Genomic DNA, 11,824 nt, shown 5'->3' on the forward strand with positions numbered 1-11,824 from the left:
TAGCGCTAAAAAAGGTGGGGAGAAAGCAGTCCTTTCAGAAGCACACCAGACATTTTAAACAGCACACTGCAGCGACTCAGAAGAGAAGGAAGATCTGAAAATGGGAGAAAGCAGTTTTCATAAAAAAACAGCTGCGCCCTCAATGTCACCAGGACTCAACTGGCTTTCTCTGAATAGCCAAAAAAAAAAAAAAAATGGTTAGCAGCCAGGAGCCAAAATGCTTGCATCTGAAATGACACACACACACACAAAAAGGTAGCAACCAGCTGCTCAAACAGATTATAAGGGCAGTTTGACTGGGGCCCACAAATGCAGTCCTATGACTACCTCCAATATTCCTGTGGTATCCTTTTGTGCTTGGACAAACTTATTAAAGCAATTACGCCATTGCCTCAACGTGGAACTATAACGTGGAGATTGTAACATTCACCACAAGGATTAATGAGCAGGTTCCTAGATTTCAACAGGGTTCTATTCAGTGACTGCTCTGGAAAAACTGCATGGATAACTAATGTCTACATGATATTTCCTTGGGAAGACACTTGCATGCTCATTGCTAATAAAAAGTCTTTCCATGATATCAGAGGCATGCCATGAGGATCTTTATATATACCAACTTCCAGATGAAGGATGTCTTTGGTAGTGACCAGCTATGGAGGTTAAAGCAGTGCACCAAACACCTAATCTTTTCCTATTCACTGGGATAGTAAAAGATATGCCTGGGTTGCTTCGCTTCAGAGTACAAGTCGGAGACTCCATGACTAAATGCTGTTATGTTCCAAAAATTCCATCCACAATGAAAACTAAATATCAGGATAATGTTTTAAACATATCTTTCTTCCAGATATGCTAATTTTCTATGTGAAGAGGTTTATTTATTGGTATGGAAGAACATTAAGAACATAAGAAAAGATCTACTGGATTAGAACAGTGGTCTATTTATTCTCACACAGTGGCCAACCAGTTACTCTGAAGTGCCAACAACAGGTCATAGAAGCCAAGGCCTTCCCCCTGATGTTGCCTCCTGGCACTGGTATTCAGAGGTTTACTGCATTTGAATGTGGAGGTTCCCTTAGTCACCACGGCTAGTAGCCACAGACAGACCTTTGTCACCTGAGCCACCTCTTGAACTCTGAAGTGGTACAGCCCTGACACAGGTTTACTACCTCAATGAGGCCTGAAAGACAGTAGATAGCACAGGAAACCATAATGAACATTCGTTTATTTCTAAATTTTAAGCAATCCATGTAACCCATCCTTGTTGTCATTAAAACAAATATTAGTTAATATTCTTATGGCTTTGTTATTGCAGTGCTTAACTTACTGGCTTCGAAAATTTGACATAAGCTCACACTCAAAAGGCAGGAGAGTCCAGCGAAAATATACCTGACAGGAGCACTGTCCAAATCACAAACATCTATTCACTCTGCTTTGCCACCTGCCTTTCTTAGGATACTGCATGGCATAGCTTCCTCTGCAACTATAAAACATATATATAAATCGAAATAAAAAAAATTAAATTAAAAACTCTACTTACTTTCTTAGGCTGTCAATTTGTGCCCCCCGAATAAATCTTGCTTCATTTCAGGAGGCTCAAACTTTGCACACGATGCAAGTGAGAGCTTTATTTGCCTATGAAACCGGTTCCCATTCTCCTATCTGCCTCAAATTTGACAAGGAGGATTCCTTGGGTGAAGGAGCATTTTGTGCAAATGAGATGGAAAACAAAAGGTATAACTGAAAGTGTGTTACTCATTGAAACCAATGAGAAATTTGCAACCAAGGAGAAATTAACAACAAAAAGCACAACAAAATGAAAAACTTTAAGCAAAACAAAAACACACACTCCTAATAGGGACCATTTCTATATATACTGAGGCTGCCAGTCCATCTTATAACTATAGTGCAAGACTTTACACAACTCTAAGGTGAGACTTCAGGCCTCATACCAGTTTGTTGAAGATGCTGACAATATACAAACATCCACAAAGAAATCAGGAAGTTGAACTATTCAAGTAGTGACCATTTCTCAGCTGAATCTACCCTCAAAGAGTTGCAAAGATAAATGAGATAGCAAGACATGGAAAGCCAACACAGACCCTCTAAGATCCCCCGGGGGATAAATAAATGTTTAAGCTAAATAACAGAGGTTCTGAAGGTGGAGTGCTAATCCACGTTAATGATTATGAGAACATTCCTGGTAAATTAAAACTTGAACAAAAGCCATAACTTAAAAGCATTTTTAATATTCCCAAACATACAATGAAAAAACAGGAAAATCCACCCCACTGCTATAATGTAACCACGCAAGCAGAAGGTGTGTTAAGAATTAAGCAACATGTTCTCAATTATTTTTAGAGTACGCCCTGCAGCAAGGAATTACGACTCTAGTTAATGAGTTATGAGACCAGATATTAATCCTTTGTGAATTTAGCTAGAACAAAATCAGCAGCATTTTGTGTACTGTTTTTTCCATACCGGAATTCTAGGCAGAATAATCCCTAGTGCAAAAATTAAACTAGCAATGGCCCTTTGCTCCTGTCCATCTTTTAATGCAGCAACATTCGGTGAAGGGTATAAACTGGGCGCTTTCAGATATTATTTAGTTACTTCATTTATACCCCACCTCAACTGGGACCCAAAGTGGCTTATATCATTGTCCTCTCCATTTTATGCTCACAACACCCCTGTGAGGTAGGTTAGGCTAGGAAGCTTTCAGTCATGTCAGAAGAGGGCGTACAGAAGCAAAGAAACAAGTTTCACTGGCACCCAGAAAAATAAACATAGGTAGTCTGAATGTGACCACTGTGGAGTTACCATTTGCTACGTAAGTGCATCTGTCTGATCAAAGACCAATTGGAGAACCGCAAATTTGAAAGAAAGAAAAAAGGTGGGGTGATCTGGTATAATACCCAAGCAAAACCTTTTTGGTCCTTTCTTTGATCCAGTTCAAGTTACTGTAATCCACTTCTTTCGGATGCTGTACCTCGGAACAAACAAAAAGGTCCTGGCAAAACCTCCACAAAAGAAAGAGATAAGAAAGTAACAGGAAGGATGGTATGGCTTCAAGACCATTTCACTTCTTTCTGAATAGGAAGAACAACTGAGCTGCAGGACAAACATGTTAGGAAAAAAGCTTCAACATGTCCAAATACAAGAGCAGTAGAATGTAAAATTTCTGCAGAGCAATTTGACATAAGTGGCAGAGCATCTACCGGTAAATCAGATGTCACAGACCATGCTTTGAATACCCAGCATTCAAAATGCAAACTTAAAGGTACCAACTCCGAAATTTGCCTAAATTCGCGTAGCATCAGACAGTTCTTCTTTAAGATGGTTTCCTCCCTTACTCAACTCTTTTGCAATGCTACAAAGACGTTGAAACACAAGGAATAGCTATGTCAGTTTGCTATACTGAAAAACAAAACAAAGAGCTTTGTGGCTCCTTACTAATGAGCACATCTACTGGAAAAAACTTTCATGGGTGTAACTCACAAGCACATCATCAATGCTAAATAACTTCATTTGTAGTCCTCAACATGGTTTCTTCTATAGTTCATGAAAATGTATAAAATCCCTCCTTGCTTCTTGAACTGCCTATTAGCCAAAATGGGTGTGCACTTAGAAAGATGACATAGATAAATCTCGGATGAGGGATTATAATCGACAGGAAGGCCCCTGCCACAGAAGTGCTGCTAGCTGACTTTCACATGGGATGCAGTCGGCCGAGACTGAGGGGAACGGAATCTGTATTTTAAGGGCATGTCTGTTATACAGTTTCTTGCATTTCTAAATTTGGTCTCAAATCAGAAGTGCAGGAAGCAGAACTGGAAAATGAAAGCCACTATACTTGCGTTTTGTGCACTCTTCCCATTTATGGACTGCAACACCACAGCTGATCCTGCAATTTTCCTCTACCATTCTTACAACCATGAACTAAAACAAGTTCTACAAGGATGACATGCTCTTGGAGTATCTATAGATGTAACATTTCTGGAAATTGTAAAGTCATGAGACTTTCCCCAGAGGAAAAAAATGGGACATTTGAGGAAAATGGAAATTACTTCATTACTTTCATTAATTCATTACTTTCCTGTCAAACCTAAATTTCTTTTACTGGCTGAACCACATACAAAAATGAAAATTAAAGCATTTATGTATAACTTACTTAGCATATCAAATTTTACTATTTGGCATATTTGTAGAATTTAATAGTATAAATACCTTCGCTTTCTATAAGAAAAATTTTACATATACCCAATACATGAGAAAGGGTTGCAAACTACTATACCCTATGCTCCCATAGCACATATATCTTTAATTTTTGCCAGCAAAAATAAAAGTTGAACGTAGAAGAAAAATTCTGTAGTCAACAAAATAAAGTATATTATTTGGACAGAAATTCTCTCATAGAATCACAATATGATTGCTGGCAAATTTGGATATTAGCTATATGAAAACACTTAATTCTTGAATAACTTAATATCATTAAACATACCATATTATTATTAAAATTATTACATTTAAACAAAAAAAACCTCTTCAAAATATTATATATATCAACAGTATAAGCATTTTATTTTTCCATGTCACCTAATTTCCCAATTTTTTCCATTGAAAAAATTGAAAAAGACTTCACATTTGTTCATGCTATACAATTAGTGTGTGAAAACCTTTCCCTTAAGAAACATTTTACTCTTTCTAAAAGAAAAAAAATAGCAAAGGGGTTTCTTTTAATTGCTATTCCAAAATTTCAAATTTTTCATGTGGAAAAAAATTGGAAAAAAAGACTCAAGGAAAAAATAGGGGAGAACAAAACAAAGCCTCCACGTGAATGTGGCCTTTGGCACGACAGTGGGAAAGTCCTGTGCGAAATCATCAAGATTGCGTTTCCACAAGGATGGTGCTAAAAGGAAAACAGGTCAGATGGGACTCCAAGATAGATTTTTTTTACCTTCCCAAACACACTGATTGATCAGGCAATTATTTTCCTTTATTTGTTCCTTTTTGTGGAGCACAGGCCAGAATATAATTGGCTGGTGGTTGAGCCACTAAGTGACAGTGACCATAAGTATGAGGGGGTTTGCCAAAGGAATTGCTTCAAGGTGTTTAACAACAGGAAGCATTCAAGAACACCAAGATCTATTACTCTGCACAACAGACTCCAAAGACAGGGGGAAAACATCATTGCACGATTCACTGCAATTGAAACGGACAAAGCACTGAAGAATCTATAGCAGGTAACAATTCTGTATTAAGAGTGGCGAAAAAGCTGACCCAGGAGGTCTTCAGTATCTCTAGCATCTACACTCTTATATTGATTATGTTACATAATTTATGGCCCGTTTAAGACCTCAATTGATATTCCAATATAGTTAAAATATGGGATGGGGAAAAGAATCATCCACTGGCTGCATTTTCTGTTTGCTTCCAATACCAACCCCACCCCAAAAAAACCAAAAACATAAAAAGCTCCCCTGCCATATGCAATTAGATCATAGCACCTTCAACTAAGGCAACTTAAAGCATACTCGGCTGGATCCTGTGACATGTAGGCACAATGACTGAAGATCTTGGACCCTGCTCCCCCAGCCCCTTCTGATGCTGACAAAGTTGCTTCTGAGGATTGCAGGACCTACTGGATCTATTGGGCTGGGGGCTGTGCTGAGGAGGAGGAAAGGGGCGAAACTATCCCTCCTCCCTCTTCCACAAGCACCACTGATGCAAGATGAAGGAGAGCACTTTCACCCCCTTCCTCACTGGAGACTCCCTGCTATGTGACTCTTAATCCCTGTGGGTCCCACAGTCACAGGAATTGACTTTCCCAGGGTCACAAGAGACTGCTGGAGGGAGGGGAATGCAAAGAGATCTGTGACAATCAGCACATTTTACATGATCCAGCCTACTTGTTTCCCTAAGAGATGTTTCAAGGCATAGTTTTTCTTGCCTCGTGGTATATTTCAGTGCAATAGTTGACTTCTTCAGGCAGAGCATCAACATGGGTAAAGAAAATAAACAGGTGTGATTTGTCAAAGGCTTTCACAGTCAGAGTTCATCGGTTCTTATAGGTTATCCGGGCTGTGTGACCGTGGTCTTGGTATTTTCTTTCCTGACGTTTCGCCAGCAGCTGTGGCAGGCATCTTCAGAGGAGTAACACTGGAGACACTGTCCTTCAGTGTTACTCCTCTGAAGATGCCTGCCACAGCTGCTGGCGAAACGTCAGGAAAGAAAATACCAAGACCACGGTCACACAGCCAGGATAACCTACAAGAACAGGTGTGATTTCTTTAGGGCCCACTCACAAACTCCATATATACTGAAGTAACAAGCAGGACTATTACATTGAAATTCGGAAGCCCAATCATAGCCTTACCTTAGGTTTCGGTGCTAAGGCAAGTGTTATCAGAGCAAATAACCAGTTATTTTCTTAAACTCTTGCCTTGTTCTTGGGATGCGCCCATCGTTAAAATAAATGAACCAGCACCTAAATTTAGGGGGACTACCAATGCTAGACACAGAGAACTAGTTTGGTTACTTCCTGATGGAGATGGATTCAGCATGCATGACACCTACAAGGTTGCAACAATCCTACACTGATTCTTGTAGCCCAAAATAGCATTGGTTAACATCTAATCTCTTAATTCATTAAATATGATATTTTTCTGTATTTTTCCTCCCTTCCTTCTTTTCTTTCCCCCTTCCCTCCTTGCATATCCCCCCTCAAAACTTTCCCTTCTTATTTACCTTCCCCTCTCTGCCTTTCCACTTCCCTTCCTTATTTTTTTCCAGTCCATCTCCTTCTTCTTCCTGATATATGACATTCTGATAATTATGGTTGCATGACAGCCAGCAGAATAAAATCACTCCTTTCGGGAATTAATGGCACCATCAAGATAGCCTGGCATTATTGTGTTATTTAGCATATTTTAAATTATTGTAATGGTTTCAAATCTGTGTTATTATGTACTATTGTATAATATGTTATTGTTGTATATTTTGTGTTGTTTGCTGCCCTAAGCCTGGCTTGGCCAGGGGAGGGAGGGCAGGATAGAAATAAATTATTATTATTATTATTATTGTTATTATTATTATTGTTATTATTATCATACAAATGGCATACATCTGCACAAGTGGTTAAAAAATTACCATGCTGGTAGGAAACTCCTGCTGCAGTAAGTCTTCTTGATACATATAGAACTCCATTTTAATAACACAATGCTAAATCAGCTGCACAGTGCAGTATTATCTGAGTATCATATTTATTGATTTCCTTTGTTTACATCTCACCTTCCTCCACAGCTTATGTTGTTCTGCCACATGAACACATGAAGCTGTCTTCTACTGAATGAGACCCTTGGTCCATCAAAGTCAGTATTGTCTACTCAGACCAGCAGCGGCTCTCCAGGGTCTCAGGTAGAGGCCTTTCACATCACCTACCTGCCTAGTCCTTTTAACTGGAGATGCCGGGGATTGAACCTGGGACCTGCATGCCAAGCAGATGCTCTACCACTGAGCCATGGGCCCCTCCCCTCCTTCACAAAAAAACCCCCTCAAGAGGTCAACTGGGTTGAGAATGTGCTTGGCTCAAGGTCATCCAGCAAGCTTCCATGGCAAAGTGGGTCTCCCAGATCCTAGTCTCACATTCTATCACTACACCACACTGCTTTGCATAAACTGGGCAACAATATCTCCGACCGGTTCTTCTGGAATAATTCACAAGTTGTAGACTAATGTTGGATAGATATTATGCATGTAATCACTTCAAGCCAGACAGTGGATGCTCATGTTTGAAGTGGATGCATGCATTGCTCTACAAGGAAATGTGCATACACCATCCCATTTGAAGCAGTTACAGTCTCCCTGGGTGTATATGCCTTGCACACGTACCAGGCACCAGAGGTCAATTACAGTTCCCTGCTGAATGCAGCCACTTTAAACATACAGTGTTGTGCTCAACTGGTAATTTGTTGAACAAAAATCAAATTGCTAATGTTCACTTGCAAGCTAACTTGGAGAGGGGCTGTGGCTCAGCGGTAGAACATCTGCTTGGGAATGCAGAAGGTCCCAGGTTCAATCCCTGGCATCTCCAGTTAAAGGGGCTAGGCATGTAGGTGATGTGAAAGACCTCTGCCTGAGATCCTGGAGAGCCACTGCCGGTCTGAGCAGACAATACTAACTTTGATGGTCCAAGGGTCTAATTTAGTATAAGGCAGCTTCATGTGTTCAACTCTGACTCAAAGTTAGTTGCATAGTTAAATCCAAACAGCCACAACATTTCAAGATTTCACACGCCAGTAGAACAGTTCTTAGATCGTCTCCAATGGCAAACATCAGACGGATCTTCAGGTATTTCTCCATCGAAACAGCACAGTAAAACATTTTTAGCTAGTTTCCTGATGCTGTCCTCCCCCCACCCCACCCCCATACACACACAGCCTTCATAAGCACAGCTCTGGGAAGGCACTGAAAACTCTATTCGAGATCCCTAACTACCAAACAAATTACAACTCTCACAGCTAAAGAGGAGTATGAATATATCCTAGGTAGGAGACCATCCTACATGATGACGGTCCTCTTAAGACATTACTCCTTTTCATCCTATTATAACCCTCACTGTTCTACAGCCAATCCCTCCCCACCTTGGACTATTAGGGCTTGCAAAGATTTCACGACAGTGTTTCAAACATTCAATATTAGCAGCACCAAATGCCTAAAGTTGCTAAGGAAATGCTGTTTGAAGGATTAAAATGATAGGATGCTGGGTATGGTTTAGGCCTGGGGTGCCACCCCACAGTTTGACATTACCACTGCAAATTCTTGGAAAGAAGTTAAAAATAGCAGGACAAAAGGCATCCAGTTACTTTTTTTTTCTTTGTCATGGTTACCATTACTTTTATTACAGCTCAGATATGTACGGTATAATTTTACTGTAGCAATGTATTATCACATTCTGACAGCTTCCTCACTCAAATCCTGCACCAGCTCTACCGTCTGCAGCACTGACACCCCTCTGCATTTCAGAAACCATCTATGTACATATAAAGAAACCAATAGGATTCGTGTTTCAGATTATCTTCCCTGTGATCATCTGGAGAATGCTAAAGGCGCGAGCGTGCATGCGCGCACACAGAAGCATGCCCAAAACAAAGTGTGCAGAAAGGAAAATGGTTCCTGCAATTATGATTCACACTGCAGAGCTAAGAGATAATAGAGCAGAAGAAAAGCTGACACATTTACAGAGAACAGAGTTAGTTATTGACAAGCCCTTTGCCGAGTATAAGAAATTGCAATTGCATCCAAGAAGCAATGTCAGCCACTGGATTGGAACAGAAATGACAGTTGGGGGAGGTAGATTTTATAGGTGCAGCATACACAAGCAGACTGCACGCAAAAGAAACGGTGCTAAAAATCATACTGGGGCTGCTAGATAAAATGAATCACCATGAGCAGATACCACTGCAAGCTCTAGTCAGCACAGATGACTGTAGGCAGGCAGTGCTTTCTAGAAAACAGAGGAATAAAGGCTCCCATAGGTTTCCAGAAACAGGTAAACCATGCCCCCTCTGCAAGGCCAGCTGCTGTTTGCTACCCCCGATGCAATAACCCAACTCCAAAATGGAGACTTTCGGGGCAGATCGTCTGGTATTGAAGGGAGAAACCCGGGCTTGGTCGAGCATCCACTTCAACCTCTGAAAAGCAGACATAAGCACAGGTTCCACGACCACCAAAGACCTTTCATTCAAGGCTGCCCACCCACCGCTCATTTGGAAAAGCGAATCCAGTTGGGGGCAGCCCTCCCTCCAGGTGCCTTCGTGGGCGCAGAGACCCTTTGGAAACACTCCACTCGCTGCATCCGCCTCGCTGCTGGCCATGAAGCGGGGACGCCACATCTGGGCCATATATAGAAGATAACTCACAGTGGGTCGCCGTGTTAGTCTGTCTGCAGTAGTAGAAAAGGGCCAGAGTCCAGCAGCACCTTAAAGACTCACAAGAATATTTTCTGGTAGGGGATGGGCTTTCGTGAGCCACAGCTCACTTCTTCAGATACCTGCAGATACTGAAGAAGTGAACTGTGGCTCCCGAAAGCTCATCCCCTGCCAGAAAATATTTTTGTGAGTCTTTAAGGTGCTGCTGGACTCCGGCCCTTTTCTACTAGCTGTATCTGAAGAAGTGAGCTGTGGCTCCCGAAAGCTCCTACCCTGCCAGAAAATATTGTTGTGAGTCTTTCAGGAGCTACTGGACTCTGGCCCTTTTCTACTACTGCAGACAGACTAACACGGCGACCCACTGGGAATTGGCCATATAGAGAAGAGCCAGGGAGCCTTTTCCGGGCCAGGGAGACCAGGGGTGGGGTTGCCAGGGGGAGGGAGCCGCCAGGACCCCCCGGGCTCGACGGAGCCCTTCGCGGCAGGCGTGGGCCAGAGCTTAGGCGCGGGGGGTGGGGAGGGGGGGCTCCCCAGCCTTTTGCCCGACTCCCCTCTCCCCTACCGTGAATGCCGGTCTGGTGAGTCATGGCTCCGGATCAGCTCGGCTTCCACCCCAGCCGCTGGTCTCCCGGGCAGGAAACGGCTCCGAGTGCCGCGCCTCCCGCTTCCGGGTTCCTGCCGACTGGGCAGGAGGGGCCTGAGCCGGGTCCGCCCGTGGGGGGGGGGAGGGCCGGCCGCTCTCTCCTCGCTGGGAGGAGACGAGTGCGGTGGCGCGTGCGGGATGCGAAGAGTGGGCGCGAGCGCGCGGGAGGTTTTGCCTGGGGTTTGCCGCTTTCTAGATGCGCATTTTCCCTGTCTGAATTCTCCAAACTCTGCATGGGGGGGGGGCTTATTGTTGAGTTCTGAGGATTTGGGTGGGGGAAATGTGCATTTAGAGAGCGGCAAACCCCAGGCAAAACCTCCCGCGCGTTTTTGCCCAGTGTAATCGTAGGCAGAATTCCCAGTGGGTCGCCGTGTTAGTCTGTCTGCAGTAGCAGAAAAGGGCAAGAGTCCAGGAGCACCTGAAAGACTCCCAAGAATATTTTCTGGCAGGGTATGAGCTTTCGTGAGCCACAGCTCACTTCTTCAGATACAGCTAGAATGTGAATCCATCTGCCTTTAAGTAGAGGAGAGTGAATTCAGACAAGCATTAGTATGTAAATGTTAACAGTATGTCAATGTGAATAGCAGGCGTGATGGGATTAGGCGTGGTATGCAGAAGAGTCTGTGATGTCCAGGGGACAGATGGGTGTGGAGAAATCAGCATTGGTAATGAGCCATGAATGCAAGGCAGAATTGTGTGTGTGTGTGTTAAGTGCCGTCAAGTCGCTTCCGACTCATGGCGACCCTATGAATCAACGTCCTCCAAAACGTCCTGTCATTGACAGCCTTGCTCAGGTCTTGCAAACTGAGGGCTGGGGCTTCCTTTATTGAGTCAGTCCATCTCTTGTTGGGTCTTCCTCTTTTCCTGCTGCCCTCCACTTTTCCTAGCATGACGGTCTTTTCCAGTGACTCTTGTCTTCTCATGATGTGACCAAAATACGACAGTCTCAGTTTAGTCGTTTTAGCTTCTAGGGTCAGTTTGGGCAAAATTAATCTACTCTAATCCCATGAAAATTAGCCATGTATAGGGTTGCATTGTGAAAGCGGTGCAATAGTATCAGAGGAGCATGCCTATTATTTTGGATGCGGTGGAACACAGGCAGGATGGTGCTGCTGCAGTCGTCTTGTTAGTGGCTTCCTGGAGGCACCTGGTTGGCCACTGTGTGAACAGACTGCTGGACTTGATGGGCCTTGGTCTGATCCAGCAGGGCCTTTCTTAGGTTCTTATGTTCATATTTCCATTCCTCAGCCCCTCC

The 11,824-nt window shown here is 43.0% G+C and overlaps 1 protein-coding gene and 1 non-coding gene across 3 annotated transcripts in view; one reads left to right on the forward strand and one right to left on the reverse strand.

Annotated features, from left to right (window-relative positions):
• TWF2 (twinfilin actin binding protein 2) overlaps nt 1-10,538 on the reverse strand; it is a 74,738-nt gene extending 64,200 nt beyond the window's left edge. Inside the window, exon 1 of one of the 2 annotated variants that reach the window (XM_056856520.1) lies at nt 10,489-10,538. In XM_056856520.1, coding sequence (XP_056712498.1) covers nt 10,489-10,513 — 25 coding nt within the window. In that variant the 5' untranslated portion in view covers nt 10,514-10,538. The remainder of the gene's footprint in view (nt 1-10,488) is intronic. The other variant, XM_056856529.1, reaches the window with a different exon arrangement.
• TRNAP-GGG (transfer RNA proline (anticodon GGG)) lies at nt 8,017-8,089 on the forward strand. The gene has a single exon. It is a non-coding gene; the product is annotated as a tRNA-Pro (tRNA).
• Nucleotides 10,539-11,824: the final 1,286 nt, after the last annotated feature.

Source organism: Euleptes europaea, chromosome 1, assembly GCF_029931775.1.
Source record: "Euleptes europaea isolate rEulEur1 chromosome 1, rEulEur1.hap1, whole genome shotgun sequence".
In the NCBI taxonomy this organism is placed as follows: Eukaryota; Metazoa; Chordata; class Lepidosauria; order Squamata; family Sphaerodactylidae; genus Euleptes; species Euleptes europaea.